At 41.8% G+C, this 19,764-nt stretch overlaps 2 protein-coding genes across 6 annotated transcripts in view; one reads left to right on the top strand and one right to left on the bottom strand.

The window, feature by feature from the left end:
- Positions 1–157: 157 nt before the first annotated feature.
- LOC139412017 (DNA replication complex GINS protein SLD5-like) lies at positions 158–3,650 on the top strand. Its single transcript, XM_071158797.1, has 8 exons — positions 158–410; positions 570–656; positions 768–881; positions 990–1,087; positions 1,240–1,328; positions 1,476–1,566; positions 1,897–2,001; positions 2,354–3,650. Exons 1-7 carry the CDS (start codon positions 318–320, stop codon positions 1,991–1,993), a joined length of 669 nt encoding a protein of 222 aa, XP_071014898.1. The 5' UTR covers positions 158–317; the 3' UTR covers positions 1,994–2,001; positions 2,354–3,650.
- A 10,555-nt stretch (positions 3,651–14,205) lies between these two features.
- LOC139410917 (phytanoyl-CoA hydroxylase-interacting protein-like) overlaps positions 14,206–19,764 on the bottom strand; it is a 29,596-nt gene continuing 24,037 nt past the window's right edge. For 3 of the 5 annotated variants that reach the window (XM_071156578.1, XM_071156580.1, XM_071156582.1), the window contains 4 exons: positions 17,332–17,508; positions 15,553–15,727; positions 15,283–15,400; positions 14,206–15,192 (listed from right to left, as the gene is read on the bottom strand). In XM_071156578.1, coding sequence (XP_071012679.1) covers positions 14,649–15,192; positions 15,283–15,400; positions 15,553–15,727; positions 17,332–17,499 — 1,005 coding nt within the window. In that variant the 5' untranslated portion in view covers positions 17,500–17,508 and the 3' untranslated portion in view covers positions 14,206–14,648. Of the gene's footprint in view, positions 15,193–15,282; positions 15,401–15,552; positions 15,728–17,331; positions 17,512–19,764 lie in introns of all 5 variants that reach the window. The other 2 variants (XM_071156579.1, XM_071156581.1) reach the window with 1 other exon arrangement.

Raw genomic sequence — 19,764 nt, 5'->3', positions numbered from 1 at the left:
AAACACATGCCTTTTTGCAAATAATAATAATAAAACATTATTTTGTAAACCAAATACTAGGGCAGAGATTACGGAGGGATTTGTTTACCGTCTCTGACTGCGCATTTTTTGCGCATGTTTGAACCTCTACAGACGTCATCACGCACTGCTTTCGGTTGGCGCGAACTTTAACCGGAAGTGTGCGACTCTTGTTTCGGAGGAGGTTAATGAGCTGTCGACGTCATTTACAGTGTTGTCTAGATATAATGTAAAAAGTAACATTCTGCGTAGCTAGTTTAATAGAGTACCACATTTTGTGTAGGCTAAGCAAGTATAGGATGTCGGATACGTTGTCTGATGATGCCAGCGGAGGAGATGATGGCCAAGAAGATGTGATGACTCCAGCGGAGCTGATTGGGAAATTGGAAGAGGTAACGTTAGCTAGCTAGCTAATTAGCCATGTTCATTAAAATACTGTAGCCAGACCGATACGTTTTGCAATGCACGGATCCTGTCAAAACAAAAAAACGTATTTAGCACTGCTGCTGCTCCTATGTAAAGTGGACTTTCTGTATTCCTCTGTCCCCCAGGCCTGGCTGAATGAGAGGTTCTCTCCTGAGCTTCTGGAGAACAAGTCAGAGATGGGAGAGTGTGTGATGGAGCAGCTGACTCACATGGTAAATGGTGGTGGGGTTCCTCAAATAACTGAGGGGTGCAGCAGCTGTCTCGGTGAGCAGTGAGATACCAGTAATAACAGGACTTCTATGTTGTGTTGTCTCCATTGACAGGAGGCCAACCTGCAGCGGGTTAGGAGGGGTGATGTGAAGGCAAGTGTCCACCGTATGGAGATTGACAGGATCCGCTTTGTCCTCAGCAGCTACCTCCGCTCTCGCCTCCAAAAGGTAATGCCAACAACAACCCAGCATGATATGATCATCTTCTAGTGAGAGGGACTATAAATCAGTGCTCAGACTGACACCTTTCTCTCTGGTCCTCTGTTGCCTGTGTAGATTGAGAAGTTTTTCCCACATGTGTTGGAGAAAGAGAAGTCTCGAGTGGAGGGAGATCCTTCGTTCCTGTCTCCAGAGGAGTTTGCTTTCGCCAAAGAGTGAGTGTTATAGTGACGTGTTGTGGCTTGAAGTTACAATGACCTTCCCTGGAGGAAGGTCATTGAGTTGCTTTTAATGTCATATTTACTTCTATTATTATAATAATAATATGTTTGCAACATTAGTGATGTGTTCCCTCTCTTCCATGTAGATATCTGGCCAACACAGAGACCTATCTGAAGGCTGTAGCTCTGAAACACATGCCCCCCAATCTACAGACAGTGGATATGCTGAAAGCAGGTGAGTCCTAGCACGATGTTTAGATGAGCTATTCCAATATTCAAATGACTGCTTGTAAAAACTAATCAGTGGCATAATGTTCATGGATGGAAGCATTGCATTCTCTTGTCATGTGATTAACTTCAATGTCAAATGAAATGTTCCCAGTACCAGAGCCTTGTCTGGACTCCTTTGTGTTCCTACGTGTGAGGGAGAGACAGGAAAACATCTTGGTGGAACCTGAGACAGATGATCAGAGGTACAGTGTCGCATATGATCATTGGACTGATTGATTGGTGCTACAGCTTGGAATAGGCTTTCTACCTATCTCACTTTGATGATAATGTGTCAAGAATAGAAGTTTTGATTCCTGTTGTGAAGAGGAGCACATTGGAAGTTATTTTGCAGTTTTCTGTAGATCCAGAAGGTGGCAGCATGTGTCTGTATATAACATGTTTTTTTTTTACTGTTACTATCCTCAAGAATATTGTACAAGCTTACTCCACGGACAGTGTATTCTTATTGATTGAAATGCCCGGCCGTTTACTAAGAACTCCATTGAATTTTCTGGTCCAATATTTTCTTTCAGAGAGTATGTTGTGGATCTTGATGTGGATTCTCAGCATCTGATGCGGTATCGCTCTATAGCACCCCTGGTTTCAAGTGGAGCAGTACAGCTAATTTAACTGTCACGGTACTCAATTTATAGGCCACACTGATTTCCCTCATGTCTTTATCCATGACACACACACTAATCCATACTATGTTTTTGAATATGTTGAAGTGTTCATGATTCAAATCCAAATCTTTCATACGACTGTTTTGTACTGTCATCATTTTTATTTTTTTGCCATCAACATGGTCTCTTGGGAACTAACTAAGCTGGAAATTCTCAGAACGTTTGCTTGAACAGCATATTACCTGTTAAACAATGAGGCAATTTGCCAGTGAACTGCAAGAAAATCGTCACTTAGGCCGTATATTAACACGTTTGCACAGATCGGTCTCTGTAATAATATACCTACTCTATTTGGGCTATGTTTTAGGAGCCTCCTGTCCTTGGTTCAGATGGGGTTATTAGTCTCCAACTGTGATGGTGGATGACCAGAGGAACACTGACTCCCTTCATTGAACATTAACTACACTGTTTGCAGTACATTGAGGAAGGAGTTATGGACATTATTTGTGGACCTCTAACTCGCCAAGGGCGGGGCATTAACTAGAATGTCTGCAAATATATTACTGACTTGTTGAAATGTTGTGTACCTGAGGACATATCTCTCTCACATGAAGCCTGCTTATAATTGTAATGATGATCATTGGATCACTAAGGCTACAAGTGAGATATACCTTTGGTGTGAGGAGGACACAGGAATACATGAATGGCACTTCATGGTGTCTACATGTATGTAATAAGGTTGAGGGATACATGCATGTCATTGCCAAGCATACATTTGTATTTTGCATGCTGTTGCTGCCTTGACCATATATGATTTAAATTCTGGGTTTGTAAACCATATCAATTGTTGATACCAAAGGAAATAAATGTGTAGATTTATGTTTAAAGACTGGTATTAAAAACTTCTTAGGGCTGTGATCCCGCTAACGGGATCGATATGACAACAGCCAGTGAAAGTGCAGGGCGCCAAATTCAAAACCACAGAAATCCCATAATTAAAATTCCTCAATCATAGAAGTATTTCACACCATTTTAAAGATACACTTCTTTTTAATCCCACCACAGTGTCCAATTTCAAATAGGCTTTACGGCGAAAGCACCACAAACGATTATGTTAGGTCAGAGCCAAGTCACAGAAAAACACAGCCATTTTTTTCAGCCAAAGAGAGGAGTCACGAAAATCAGAAATAGAGAAAATTCATCACTAACCTTTGATCTCCATCAGATGACACTCATAGGACTTCATGTTACACAATACATATGTTTTGTTCGATAAAGTTCATATTTATTTAAAAAGATCTCAGTATACATTGGCGTGTTGTGTTCAGTAGTTCCATTTTGCAGAGAGCCACATCAATTTACAGGAATACTCATAATAAATGTTGATGAAAATACAAGTGTTATGCATGGACTTTAGATACATTTCTCCTTAATGCAACCGCTGTGTCAGATTTCAAAAAAGCTTTATGAAAAAAGCAAACCATGCAATAATCTGAGTACGACGCTCAGAGACCAAACAAGCCAAAAATATATCCGCCATATTGTGCAGTCAACAGAAGTCAGAATTAACATTATAAATATTCACTTACCTTTGATGATCTTCATCAGAATGCACTCTCAGAAATCCCAGTTCCACAATAAATGTTTGTTTTGTTCGATAATGTCAATTTATGTCCAAATAGCTACTTTTGTTGGTGCGTTTTGTAAACAAATCCAAACTCACGAAGCGCGTTCACTAGGAGCAGACGAAATGTAAAAAAGTTCCGTTACAGTCTGTAGAAACATGTCAAAGGATGTATAGAATCAATCTTTAGGATGTTTTTAACATAAATCTTCAATAATGTTCCAACCGGAGAATTCCTTTGTCTTCAGAAATGCAATGGAATGCGAGCTAACTCTCACGTGAACGAGCGTCACGAGCTTGTGGCACTCTGCCAGACTACTGACTCAAAGAGCCCTTATGAGCCCCTCCTTTACAGTAGAAGCCTCAAACAAGGTTCTAAAGACTGTTGACATCTAGTGAAAGCCGTAGGAAGTGCAACATGACCAATATCCCACTGTATCTTCAATAGGGAATGAGTTGAAAAATGACCAACCTCAGATTTCCCACTTCCTGGTTGGATTTTTTTCTCAGGTTTTTGCCTGCTATATGAGTTATGTTATACTCACAGACATCATTCAAATAGTTTTAGAAACTTCAGAGTGTTTTCTATCCAAATATAATATGCATATATTAGCAACTGGGACTGAGTAGCAGGCAGTTTACTCTGGGTACCTCGGGGCACCTTGAGTACCAAGCTACTCAATACTGCTCCCAGCCATAAGAAGTTAATATTTTTGACACCATGGTATTTAAGTCTAAGAAATAGGACCTTGTCCCACATTGCCCCTAGTTAAGTTATGGTTAATCAGCCATAAACTGTGCACCAATGGTCCACAAAGACACCAGCTGTTCAGGAACACGCCTGCATCATTACATGTATTACTTTTACACACATCCAATGACCCCCCCAGTATACCTCTTTCTTTTCAAGTACATCAGTAAAAACATAGTGACCATTCATGATAAGACATACATTTTTATAGTTTAACCAATTATGATGGAAGTATGTTGAATCATAAGTTGTCATTGTTGCTGATAATGAAGGGCTTGTGATTGAGAACTGTACTTGATGCAAGAGAATGGATTTAATAGCCATGGTTCTTTCCCTTATTAGGCTACATCCGGTTGAGTCAATGTCAGGTCAGGGTTGGTTCTTTATGGCTCGTTGAAAACAAACAACCCCGGGTAGTAATTGCATCAGGGTCACGGTATGGGGAATTGCAGCTCATCCTCTTCTAAATAACTAGGTCATTGAGTCATACTGTGTACGTGAGAGAGTGCATTCATTTTGGTGGGAAAATTTGCTAAATCACTGCTTTTCTCTGAAGCAATTCAAAAGTGAAAGCTGTACATCACATCCTTAGTTGAACTATTCACCTTACTATATGCCATAGCTGGCGAGAATGGTTATGGCATGGTCTGAATGATCCGATCATAATAATGATAGGATGGCTTACACTTGGCTTACCAAGTTTAACAGCTGAAACGAGTGCTCGCATACGCACACACTTGCCATATCAATGAGCTCATGGTCTTTGAGACATTTAGCTATTTAGCTACAGCATCTCATCTTGAACCTGATCTGTGCACTTGTGTTTATATACTGAACAAAAATATACTGAACAAAGATAAAACACAGCATGTAACAATTTCAAAGATTTTCCTTTTCATATAAAGAAAATCAGTCAATTGAAATACATTCATTAGGTCCTAATCTATGGATTTTACATGACTGGGAATACAGATATGAATGTGTTGGATCAGAAAACCAGTCACTATCTGGTGTGACCACCATTTGCCTCATGCAGCGCAACATCTTCGCATAGACTTATCTGGCTGTTGATTGTGGCCCGTGGAATGTTGTCCCACCCATCTTCAATGGCAGTGGGAAGTTGCTGGAAATTGGCGGGAACTGGAACATGCTATCGTACACGTCGTGACATGTCTGGTGAGTTTGCAGGCCATGGAAGAACTGGAGCATTTTCAGGTTTTAGGAATTGTGAACACATTTGTGCTTCTACATTTGCATTGCTTGCTGTTTGGGGTTTTAGGCTGGGTTTCTGTACAGCACTTTGTGACATAAGCTGATGTAAAAAGGGCTTTATAAATACATTTGATTGATTGACTTGTGTCATGGGGCTGTGCATTATCATGGTGAAATGTGATGGCAGCAGATGAATAGCATGACAATGGACCTCAGGATCTCGTCACGGTATCTGTGCGTTCAAATTTCCATCAATAAAATGCAGTTGTGTTCGATGTCTGTAGCTTATGCCAGCGCAACCATGGGCACTCTGTTCACCATGTTGACATCAGCAAACTGCTTGCTCACACCACGCCATACATGTGGTCTGCGGTTATGTCGGCCGGTTAGACAGACTTCCAAATCCTCTAAAACAACGTTGGAGACAGTTTATGGTAGATAAATGAATGTTCCGTATTCTAGCAACATATCTGGTGCCAGAATTCCTGCGCTCCCTCAAAACTTGAGACAACTGTGGCATTGTGTTGTGTGACAAAACTGCACATTTTATTATCCCCAGCACAATGTGCACCTCTGTAATGATCATGCTGTTTAAGCAATGCTAATGATAGGCCTAACCATACTCTAGTACTGTAGATGGAAAGGCTTTCCCAAAAACCTTCTCAATTAAATGTTAACTAGCTACAAAGAAGCCTATGCCTACCTGGCAGAATGAAATCATGATCATTTGCATCCATCCATCTAATTTGCATCCATCTCATGTGCTACAGAAACACCTCTAACCAAACAACAGTGCTAGGTGCCTGTGCACTTTAATTAAAGGTTAATAACTACACAAAACAAATTCCCAGTGGTCTCCTGATGTGGTTTAAGCATTGTTATGGACTTACAACATCCAATTTTGATGTTGTACTATCAACAAAGTATGACTTCGAGCAAAAACCTGAGGTAAAAAAAAGGAACAAATCAGAAGCTTGTGAATTTCTGACCCAGTTGACAGCCTTATTTATCTGTTTCAATAGTAGACCTACTAAACTCGGCAAAAAAATAAAAGTCCTCTCATTGCTGAAAATAAACGCAGTCGACAAACTTAACGTGTAAATATTTGTAGGAACATAAGATTCAACAACTGAGAAACAAACTGAACAAGTTCCACAGACATGTGACTTAACAGAAATGGAATAATGTGTCCCTGAAGAAATGGGGGGGTCAAAATCTAAAGTAACAGTCAGTATCTGGTGTGGCCACCAGCTGCATTAAGTACTGCAGTGCATATCCTCCTCATGGACTGCACCAGATTTGCCTGTTCTTGCTGTGAGATGTTACCACACTCTTCCACCGAGGCACTTGCAAGTTCCCTGGACATTTCTAGGGGGGAATGGCCCTAGCCCTCACCCTCCGATCCAACAGGTCCCAGATGTGCTCAATGGGATTGAGATTCCAGGCTCTTCGCTGGCAATGGCAGAACACTGACATTCCTGTCTTGCAGGAAATCACGCACAGAACGAGCAGTGTGGCATTGTCATGCTGGAGGGTCATGTCAGGATGAGCCTGCAGCAAGGGTACCACGTGAGGGAGGAGGATGTCTTCCCTGTAATGCCCAGCATCGAGATTAACGCACAGCGTTGAGCCTGCAGTGACAACAAGCTCAGTCCAATGATGCTGTGACACACCTCCCCAGACCATGATGGACCTCCAAATTGATCCCACTCCAGAGTACAGGCCTCAGTGTAACGCTCATTCTTTCGACGATAAACGCGAATCCGATCATCACTCCTGCTGAGACAAAACCGTGACTCGTCAGTGAAGAGCACTTTTTGCCAGTCCTGTCTGGTCCAGCGACGGTGGGTTTGTGCTTATAGGTAACGTAGTTGCCGGTGATGTCTGGTGAGGACCTACCTTACAACAGGCCTACAAGCCCTCAGTCCAGCCTCTCTCAGCCTTTTGCGGACAGTCTGAGCACTGATGGAGGGATTGTGCGTTCCTGGTGTAACTAGGGCAGTTGTTGTTGCCATCCTGTCCCACAGGTGTGATGTTTGGAGGACGATCAGCTGTCCGTCCTGTCTCCCTGTAGCGCTGTCTTAGGCATCTCACAGTACGGACATTGCAATTTATTTCCCTGGTCACATCTGCAGTCCTCATGCCACCTTGCAGCATGCCTAAGGAACGTTCACGCAGATGAGCAGGGACCCTGGGAATCTTTCTTTGTGTTTTTCAGAGTCAGTAGAAAGGCCTCTTTAGTGTCCTAAGTTTTCATAACTGTGACCTTAATTGCCTACCGTCTGTAAGTTGTTAGTGTCTTAACGACAGTTCCACAGGTGTATGTTCATTAATTGTTTATGGTTCTTTGAACAAGCATGGGAAACAGTGTTTAAAGCCTTTACAATGAAGATCTGTGAAGTTATTTGGATTTTTACAAATAATCTTTGAAAGATAGGATCCTGAAAAGGGGCCGTTTCTTTTTTTGCTGAGTTTATTAGCCTAATGCTCAGCACAGCTTTTAGGTCATTCATATTGTGTCACTGGGAGCCTTTTTAAATGTATTATTTAACTAGGCAAGTCAGTTAAGAGCAAATTCTTATTTAGAATGACGGCCTACCACAAGGCAAAAGGGTTCCTACTGGGATTTTTTTGAAAAACACAACATGACAACAACACAGTAGCAACACAACATGGCAGCAGCACAAAATATGGTAAAAGAAAAACATTGGGCACAGACAACAGCACAAATGGCAAGAAGGTAGAGACAACAATACATCATGCGTGTCAGCCACAAGTGTTAGTGCGTCCATGATTGAGTCTTTGAATGAAGAGATGAAGATAAAACAGTGTTTTTTGCAGCTCGCTCCAGTAGCTAGCTGAAACGAACTGAAAAGAGGTGCGACCCAGGGATGTGTGTGCTTTGGGGACCTTTAACAATGGGACTGGCAGAATGGGTGTTGTATGTAAATTATATTACGAGTCACTTTAAACAATGCTACTTAATATAATGTTTACATACCCTACATTATTAATCTCATATGTATATGTATATACTGTACTCTATCATCTACTGCATCTTTATGTAATACATGTATCACTAGCCACTTTAAACTATGCCACTTTGCTTACATACCCTACATTACTCATCTCATATGTATATACTGTACTCGATACCATCTACTGCATCTTGCCTATGCCGTTCTGTACCAACACTCATTCATATCTTTATGTACATATTCTTTATCCATTTACACTTGTGTATATAAGGTAGTAGTTTTGGAATTGTTAGGTTAGATTACTCGTTGGTTATTACTGCATTGTCGGAACTAGAAGCACAAGCATTTCGCTACACTCGCATTAACATCTGCTAACCATGTGTATGTGACAAATAAATTTGATTTGATTTGATGTGGAGGATGAGGGCTGCAGTAGGCATCTCAGATAGGGGGGAGTTATGCCTTAATAGGGTTTTTTTCTTCTTCAAAATAAGCATCAACCAGTAGGTCTGGTTGATACACCCAGACCCACTTGTGGTCAGGTATACAGAGATGACCAATTTGCAGAGGAGTATAGAATGCAGTGATGTGTCCTATAAGGAGCATTGGTGGCAAATCTGATGGCCAAATGGTAAAGAACATCTAGCTGCTCTAGAGCACCTTTACCTGCCGATCTATAAATTACATTTCTGTAATCTAGCATGGGTAGGATGGGGTGAAAGAGGAGCGATTACAATAGAGGAAACCAAGTCTAGATTAACCTTAGCATGAATAGAATGACAGTGTACCGTCTAGCCATACTCCCAGGTACTTGTATGAGGTGGCTACCTCAAGCTCTAAACCCTCAGAGGTAGTACTCACACTGATGGGGAGAGGGTTAATTATTCTTACCGAACCACAAGATCTTTGTTTTGGAAGTGTTCAGAACAGGGTTAAGGGCAGAGAAAGCTTGTTCGACACCAATAAAGCTTTGTTGTAGTCATTTAACACAACATCTGGGGAGGGGCCAGCTATCATCTGCATATAAATGGATGAGAGAGCTTCCTACTGCCTGAGCAATGTTGTTGACGTAAATTGAGAAGAGCGTAGGGCCTAAGATCGAGCCTTGTGGAACTCCGTGGGTTTCAGGCAGTGGCTGAGACAGCAGATGTTCTGACTTTATACGCTGCACTCTTTGAGAGAGAGAGAGTTAGCAAAATTAGAGCAAAATTAATTTATACTAAATTAATTAGTATACTCACTTCTCCAGGCACCACTACATCACTGGGTCGAAGTCCAGGTACGGCCCAAAGAAATGGGGTGTTGTCCAGCATTTCTGTGTGGTAATAAGGCATTTTAGCACAGGATATTTTTCATGCTTATTGTATTTTTCTTTCATGTAATTGGGAGAACCAGGAATAGACGATTGGAGAAAGTTTAGCTTATACACATCTCCTTTAACATTCAATAATCTTTATAGTGCAGTGTAGTTGCACTACACACAGAGTAAAAAACATTAGAAACAACATCCTAATATTGAGTTGCACTCCCCTTTTCTCTTAGAACAGCCTCAATTCTTCGAGGCGTGGACTCTACAAGGTGCCGAAAGCTGGCCCTTGTTAACTCCAATTCTTCCCACAGTTGTGTCAAGTTGGCTGGATGACCTTTGGGTGGAGGACCATTTGTGATACACACGGGAAACTGTTCAGCGTGGAAAAACCCAGCAGCGTTGCAGTTCTTAAGCCTTTTGTCTTGCCCATTTACACTCTGAATGATAAATAATGTCATCAAGACATACTGATCCTTCTGTAACCTGATCCTCCTCTTCATCTACACTGATTGAAGTGGACTCAACAGGTGACATCAATAAGGGATCATAGCTTTCACCTGGATTTACCTGTTCAGTCTATGTCATGGAAAGAGCAGGTGTTCCTAATGTTTTGTACACTCAGTGTAGTTCACCACTGATAGCATTTACATTCATACTTTGTTTCCCAGTCAATAACAGATCTAGAACAGTACCCTGTGGATAGTAGAACACTAGTATGTTATGAATGTGCAGTAAATTAGAAAAACATACAATGTTATCTTGTTGAACAGAGAAACTGTAGGTGACCTAGTTTTCTTGAACATGTAAATATATTCTGAAAATCAGGTGTGGAAAGTGTTATGTGAAGGTCCCTGCTGACTACTGGCATCCTAGAGGAGGGACTGGGGGGGGGGGGGGGGGTAGTCTGGCAGAGGAAAGCTTGGACCTGGGCCCAGGTCTTGGTGGAACCATGGGTCGATCACCATGGCCAGGAGTAGAGGCCAGGATTATTGGAATTGTTTCCACAATATTAGTGAAGGTTTGAATTTCTGAAAGCTGCTCGAGCTTCAACACCACATCGGCAACAATCAATATCTCTCTGCAGCCTCATAACCGACTGACTTTTATTCATGACTCATAGTCTGTGCTTGACCATTTTTGTATTTGTATGCTTTTATGTGTTTTTATTGTTAGGTTTTGGGCTGAGTAATGACTCCTATGACTTGTTCCAATTTAGGTCTGAATAGAAAAGGTGATTGGTGTTAATAACATCCAGTGTTATGAATAGTAGTAAGGACCAAATTATGTAACTCCTCACACAAAATAAAATGTGTCTGTTATTGACAGGCCTAGAGTGCTACCATGTAGAAATTGTAGGCTACCACTATAGGCTAAGAATGATGAGTAAGGTTAACTTCATTGGTCAGGAAAGTAGGGAAGGCGGGATACACCAGATATCATGATAATTAAGGAGGTATATAAACTCAGACACTACTGATACTAGGCGCGTACTAGTTCAGCACCAGTAAAGAGAGAAGGAAAAGATAACAACAGGATGATTTCAACTTTTTCGAATAAACTGTAAGTTAGTGTTTTTAAGTTGATTGTTGCAATTACTGGTCAAATGTTCTTTTGATAGCGAGACAAGTCTTGTTGTAACTCACCATATAGAGGCCCAAGGCTGTTCCATAAAACAGTTTTTCTAATTGCATTGTAGTCTTGACATACTGTATATGTTAGCAAATACTAGAACCGATATGTCCATGCAGATCAATGTCTTAGGCTATGTATCTCTGAGACTCAATGCAGTGTTTACCCTATTTTCAAGAGTGTCCTTCAAGCTGAAGTCTATGCCTTTATGATCTTCTTACTACAGAAGATATCCCCAAACAACAGATGATGGCCTGTACAACGTAAGAATGGTTATATGATCATGATGCATATGATTTATCAGTAAGCTGTAGAAGATTGTTCTTTGCTTATTGACCTTCATCTTTATCCTTCCAAGGGTATTACAGATGTTGGGCCCTCTGGACATGGCCGTAAGGCCAGCTGTTCTGTGCATCCTCTCTGAGACCCTGCATCAGAACCCCCGTGCCAGAGCAGCTCTCCCAGAGCAGGCTAAGTCCTACAGCACTTACCCCAGACAGACATGTGCCTCTGAATGAGAGTGGTGAGGATGAAGTCAAGGCTAAGAGAAAGCACGTGATTTTCACTGACTCTAAGGTTTGTCCCGAACTGCAGCCAACATATTCTATTAAATGGTGGAGTGGATGTACCCACGGTCATCACGCCCAGAGAGGCGGCGCAACACGACAGGATGGTTCTAGCTGCACTGTCAGCAAATCTATTGAGGAGAGCAGGCTGCGACTGGGCTTCCCACAGCCCTCTGCAGACTTCCAGTGTTTCCGTGCCAGGTTGAGGGAGGGCATGGTTCTCCTGGGGAACTGCAGTGTGAAGAACCAGACCTTCCAGAAGGCTGTGTGAATCCGCATCACCTTTGACTCTTAGCACAGCCAACAAGACGTGCCCTGTGCTTTCCTGAAAGAGTGCTATGGTGGAGCTGACACAGACATCTTTAAATTTGACATCACCCTGCCCATGCTCGATGAGAAGATTCAATTCTTTGTTTTATCTACCTGATAAGTACAGCACCCCATTCTGGGACAATAGCAATGGACAGAACTACAGCATGTTTGTCTTTGACAAGCCTGGGGCATAACGCTGTGGGGCATAATCTGGACAACAGAAAGACTGCACTAGGCTACACTGAACTTCACCGTAACATTTTATGCTTCGACCCTCATCTTCACTAAGTTCATCTGAGGTGAACTGTAATATGCTAAAATGTCAGCTAAAATAAACTATTGTTCTGTTTTTCATATTTTCCATTGCTTGCACTGCTTGCTCTGTAAATTGCATTCTGGAAGAAGAGTCAGTAGGATAGAATAGTCATTAGGAAATTGTAGATGGGTCTGGTTATTCAGTTTCAAACATGCTCACCGAAAGCTAAACTTATTTGTAATATTTACAATATGGCTGGAGGGAAAGCCTGAGATTCTCTAGTCTTCTATAATTCTGTCAGTGTGCAGTGCACTTCCTCTCTGACCAAGTGTTGAGTAACAGTGTTGAGTAACTGCCAGGTTTTAACCAAGAAATAGTGCCTCATAAACACTTACGGTTGTCTGACTGCTAATTTCAGTGTCCATGTGACTGCTGTAGACAGGATATCCCAGAAATCTTTGATATCCTTAGTACATCATGGAATACTGAAGTGAAAAAATTATACCGAACAAAAATATAAACACAACATGTAAAGTGTTGGTCCAATGTTTCATGAAGGGAAATAAAATATCTCAGAAATTAGTTTACATCCCTGTTAGTGAGCATGTCTCCATTGCCAAGATAATCCATCCACCTGACAGGTGTCAAGAAGCTGATTAAACAGCGTGCTCATTATTACACAGGTGCACCTTGTGCTGGGGACAATAAAAGGCCACTCTAAAATGTGCAGTTTTGTCACATAACACAATGCCACAGATGTCTCAAGTTTTCAGGGAGTGTGCAATTGGTATGCTGACTGCAGGAATTTCCACCAGAGCTGTTGCCAGATGTTCATTTCTCTACCATAAACCACCTCCAAAGTCATTTTAGAGAATTTGGCATTACGTCCAATCGGCCTCAGAACTGCAGTCCACGTGTAACCACGCCAGCACAGAACCTCCACATCCAGCTTCTTCACCTGCGTATCGTTTGAGACCAGTCACCCTGACAGCTGATGAAACGTGAGGAATATTTAAATCTGTAATAAAGCCCCTTTGTGGGGGAAAACTCATTCTGATTGGCTGGGCCTTGCCCCCCAGTAGGTAGGCCAGTCTCCCAAGTGGGTGGGCCTATGCCCATGGCTGCGCCCCTGCCCAGTCATGTGAAATCCATAGATTAGGGCCTAATGAATTTATTTCAGTTGACTGATTTTCTTGTATGAACTGTAACTCAAAATCGTTGAAATTGTTGCATGTTGTGTCTATATTTTTGTTCAGTGTAGATCCCTCAAAGGAGAGTGAGTATGAGCTAATCTTATCCCAGTATTGTGTTCTCTGGTGCCCACATGACTAAAGCCTGTTATCAGACACTATAGGGAGCAGGCATTGTTTCTATTGAATTATGCTTCCATTGATCTCGACAGCCGGAGACATATCATTACTTATCGACTAAAAGACAAAAGGAAAGATGACAGAGGCAAGCTGTGACTGGACATCCTGACCACTGAGAAAGGGTCCCTGTGTACATGATTCACAGCTACTGTGTGACTTTCACAGGAATCATGACACATTCGTTGAGGTCATTGGTATACCAAATTACATCCTACAGTCAAATAAAATCTTTATTATTCACTTATGAGATTTAACGGAATAACATCATGTTTGAAAGTTTTCAAATAGAAATGCAATTGACAGTGTGTTTTTAGGTATAATACATCTTGGAATCCTCTTAAGACCAACAGGGAGAAGACAGAAATGTATATCTTACTTAATGTTATTTGACAAATACAACGTGTACATCTCAGCTTTCTCCAGCATTGGAGGCTAATACAGAGGCTAATGGAGATTTGCAATTCTAGTAGTGATGTGGAGGGATGGGGGAAGCAGCATGCACATACTCCAAGAGATGGGCTGTCCCAGTTGTGTTACTGTCCCTTACACTGGATTAAATCACTCAGCCCATTTATCAAGTTATTTTGTTGTTGTTGCAACGATGGCGATATACATCCTCACTGTTCTCTAAACCCTGTCAGTCCAGTCAGTTCTCTCAGCGGCCCACACTGATGTTGCACACCTTGCAGCTGGGGTCCTTCTTGGCGTTAGCCGTGGTCTGGCTCATCTGGTGGTGGCCACTGATCTCTAGCACACTGCCCTGCTCCAGATACAGCGGCTCTGTGTAGAGCACCTCCAGGATGACATCACTGGCGTGGCAGAACAGGGGGTCTTCTCCCTGCCTCTGGGGGGGGATGTATGTCAGGAAGGGGTTGGCAGTCAGGTCCAGCAGTGGGAGACTACTACGGCAGAAGTTATCCCCCTCTGAGCCAGAAGGGGCCAGTACCAACACCACATAGTGATAGGCTGTGTACATACAGTAGAAGTCAGCAAAGTAAAGATTGGTGTTGGGATTCAGCAGGTTCCCGGCCGGGATCTGGAAACGCAGGGGGCCGTAGGGGGAGTCGTTTGGAGGAAGACCTGTGTCAAACTCAGTGTTGCAGCTGAGGAAGACTCCCTGCAGTTTGCTGTTGATAGGGGAGCCATGACTTCCACTATTGTCTTTCAGGGCTGGGCGCATCAACCCCCCGCACTCAGTTCTAACAGAAAAGGAGAAACATTTTGTTATTGAACTTCACAAGTACATCCCTATACGTGTGTGTATTTACAGAGTATGGTATAGTACTGACCTGACATAGTGGAAGTAGTCAGGGTGCTGGTTGCGATAGAACACAGAGAACCGCAGCAATCTTCCAGCAGAACCCTGTGCTTTACCAAGGAGCTGTTTGAGGTGGTCCATGGCATAATCTGTTTCATACAAAAACAGTCAATTATGAAGTTCCTTGTTCAAATCCTTTGTAGGCATATTCAATTGAATCAATACGCTACAGCAGGTCATAAGGCCTGCATTACATTGGTAAATGTCCTACTATAGAAATCGATGTGCTTCTATGACATACCCCCTGTGCAGAACTCGACCACCTGGCTCCAGTCAGACACCAGGTACTCTCCGTCTGCCTGTCTCACTGCAGTCTGCACAGCAACACAGTACTCTGTCCGTGGGCTCAGGAACCAATGACCTCTCACTGCCATGGGTAAAGGCACTGCCTTGGCCACCAGTTTGGTGGGCACATCCTGATGGGTGAAACAGGGATACATGTTAATTCAAGTGACTCATCAGTTGAATTACTACAATACTGCATTTCATAGGTAAAAAATGGGATTGGCAGTAGGTCTAAATGTTTTATGTAAACACACTCATAGATTATACATTTCTTTAGCATATTCTGGTACAAACTGGTCTAGTTAAGCTACTGTATATCTAATCAAATTAGTGGCTTTGTTTTGGCCAGGGCCTCTAAGAAGCGCAGCTAATTAAAACAAGCTCACAGGGCCCACATAACCATGGCAACCACCCTGGTGCAAGTTTGTTTGTGTTGCTTTGATTTTTGAGTGATAGAAACACACTTCCAATCAAGTGCAGCACAACCCTGAACAGCTCTGTACAACAGAAATCAGGGGCTTTTGTAAAGGCATTGGAAGATTATATTAAATAGAGAACTGTACCAAAGTAGTTATTCAAGTATCTCATGTGTGGCTAGAGTAGGGTTGATGTAAGAAAGGCTCAGAAACACCCATCAGGAATGACTGAGCATGACATCTTACATTCTATTTCATGGGTATTACGATAAGAGCTAACCTCAAGTAAAAGCCTATCTGTCCTTCCAACAGTAAACAGATTGAATCTGTTTTAGTAGCAGATTGAGTCCCATGTAGCTCAGTTGGTAGAGTATGGTGCCAGGGTTGTGGGTTCGATTCCCACAGGGGACCAGTACGAAAAAAGTAATAAAAAGTATGCTCTCACTACTGTAAGTCACTCTGGATAAGAGCGTCTGCTAAATGACTAAAGAGTAAATGTTATAGTGCATAATTTCAGTCTGTTTGAAAGGATCCCATTGCAAATAACAAATGGCCACTTAATTTTCTATTTCAATCGTTCTTGTATTTCAAATACTGATTGCAATTAGCTAGGTCTATATTTTTGGACTCACAACATGATGCTGAGAGATAGAAAATGAAGAAACAAATGGGTAGTATACAGAAAATCAGTTCAGTGACTGGTCTGGAATAAAATCACAGTTCATAGTAAAGAGAACAGAGCTGTAGTTTTTAGGCTTTGTCCGTTTTCTGGCCATTCAAAAGGAAACGAATGTGCCCATGAGTCACTTGCCCAAAGCTATTTTGCAGCACAAGATTCTCATTCTCCACTGGAAGTGACTTAAAGGGCACTGCTCTCTGGGTTGTAACTGCTGCAGAGTCAGATACACTCATTACCAGGCTTTTATCTATTGTTCTGCATAGACACTGTCTCATGCTAGGCTATCTTGAGTTATATCAAAACATATTACATCACGTTGCAGTGAAATGTCTATTATTGGAGAACAGGACATGGAGGGATTAGAACAAGCGGTTTGGTGGCACCTTAATTGGGGAGGACAGGCTCATAGTAATGGCTTGAATGGTAACACAAACATCACACACATGGTTACCATTCACTCCATTCCAGCCATCACTATGAGCCGTTCTCCCCAGCCTCCTGTGATGAGAAGTAAAGAACATGAATCTAGACAGCGGGAGTCAGAGTCACTATCAGTGGAAAGAGTAATAGTCATTGAGTCATGGGGGGGGCCTGGGGAGGTTTATGAGGGGGAAAAGCAGTGACAATCTGTCAGACACACCCTGTGTTTGAAGCGGTTGGGATCCCTGCCCTCTTTGCGGCTCAGGTCTATGAAGAAGTGTGTGGCCCTGGCAGTATCCTCAGGGGTCATGTCCCAGGCGATGCGGAAGGAATCGCAGGTCACCTCACATATCTGGATATTATTGGGGGTGGAAAGGGCTGTCTCCATTGTTGTTAGCTGCTGAACAAGAAGAGAAAGGAGGGTCATATGATGGGATCAGATTTGATTTTTTTTGTAAATGTAATTTATATTGGGTAACAGACATATACAACAAAATGTACAATGTGGACCCTGAGGATATCCCTTAAAATATTTAATTAAATTGCTTGTTTCCAAAGTGGTCCTCGGTGGTAAAAACAATAACACACATAATGATTAAAAGGCAAGACAAAATGACAAACTACCATAAATACATTCATTTATATTGACATCCTAAAAAAGTGGCACTATTCACTGCACTTTTCCCGAAACCTTAAACATCACCCATATTTATTTGGCATTTCGATCTAAAAAACAATCTATTCATTGCACATCATACCTATCATTCAAATGAATACATCTGACCAGCAGTAGGGGGCACAAGGGGCAATGCAGTGGTTTCTCTTACTTAGACAACCTTGTCCAAATGAAAACCTTTGCCTTTTTCTTTGCTTGATCACCAAGGGGAGGATATGCCATAGACCTGTATAGTAAATACCTCTGGGTACAGGACTGGCAATATTTTACATCATAAAATAACCTACCGGTAAATAGCTACATTGCAATATTGTCCCATGTCCAATCTCAATTCCTTCCTTTTGAATCATTCTAAATCCATTGGGACTTTTAGTACTAATGGATAAAACAAGATGTCACACAGTTTGGCTGTATCGACTGTTGGATTAGTTACAATTTGTCAAGTCCCTGTTCATACCTGGGAAAGTGTAAAGCATTGAGACTTATTTCATAATCCACCAACGGCAGTCTCCTGGCAACCAGGCAGATTTGACTCCTGTGTTCACTATATCCTCTAGCTTCACATCACCTAATTTTCCTAATCTGCAAATCTGAGGACATGGTCCTACAGTCATAGAGTTTTCCTTAAGGAAAGTTCAACTAAATCTGACTCATAAGTTCTGTTAATCACCTTTGATGTAATTTATTTCCAATGGTCTTCAGAGCACAATGAAAGCTGAGTAAGCAGGAAGAGTGCAGCTCAGGGAAAATCTCAAAATGTTTCATGGCCTCTGAAGTGTTGGGATAAATAGAAAAAGTGAGACGTAACACCATAAGACCTATGGTCTTATTTTTTTGCCAATAACAACCAGGGGATCCAGGCTGGTGCACATAGCCTTAAAGACTGGACTGTGTGTAATCTGTGGGTCAGCCTATTGTGTTTGATTAGCTGTCACCTTCCCTTTGCTGAATTGATGATGCCATGGATGTGCCTTCCAGGGGGGAAAATGCATCTTCCTCTCCGTTCCTGCCTGCTGTGAGTATGAAAGACAGGCATGGGAGGCATCGACTTGTCTACTCTTGCTGTTTTTACTCTCTCAGTCATTCCTGAGAGGAATTATCATTGTATATAAATATATATATTTTTTTTAAGTGCCAATATTGCGTATAATACAATATAGCTATTTTTAATAACCCTCTCATCCTTCATTACCTTCCATGTACTATTTTTCTCCCATTTCATAATGACAACAGCTTTGCACCAACAACAAATGGCCCATTCCCCGATTATAAACCCAAACACACATAACATATGTCCCATTTCCCCGATTATAAACCCAAACACACATAACATATGTCCCATTTCCCGATTATAAACCCAAACACACATAACATATGTCCCATTTCCCCGATTATAAACCCAAACACACATAACATATGTCCCATTTCCCCGATTATAAACCCAAACACACATAACATATGTCCCATTTCCCCGATTATAAACCCAAACACACATAACATATGGCCCATTTCCCCGATTATAAACCCAAACACACATAACATATGTCCCATTTCCCGATTATAAACCCAAACACACATAACATATGTCCCATTTCCCCGATTATAAACCCAAACACACATAACATATGTCCCATTTCCCCGATTATAAACCCAAACACACATAACATATGTCCCATTTCCCCGATTATAAACCCAAACACACATAACATATGTCCCATTTCCCCGATTATAAACCCAAACACACATAACATATGGCCCATTCCCCGAATATAAGCCCAAACACACATAACATATGGCCCTTTCCCCGAATATAAGCCCAAACACACATAACATATGGCCCATTCCCCGATTATAAGCCCAAACACACATAACATATGGCCCATTCCCCGATTATAAGCCCAAACACACATAACATATGGCCCATTCCCCGATTATAAGCCCAAACACACATAACATATGCTGTAACAGTAAGATACT

The sequence above is a fragment of the Oncorhynchus clarkii genome, chromosome 6, assembly GCF_045791955.1.
Source record: "Oncorhynchus clarkii lewisi isolate Uvic-CL-2024 chromosome 6, UVic_Ocla_1.0, whole genome shotgun sequence".
Taxonomy (NCBI): Eukaryota; Metazoa; Chordata; class Actinopteri; order Salmoniformes; family Salmonidae; genus Oncorhynchus; species Oncorhynchus clarkii.
Note: the sequence above shows the minus strand (reverse complement) of the source record. Positions and strands in the feature narration are given on the sequence as shown.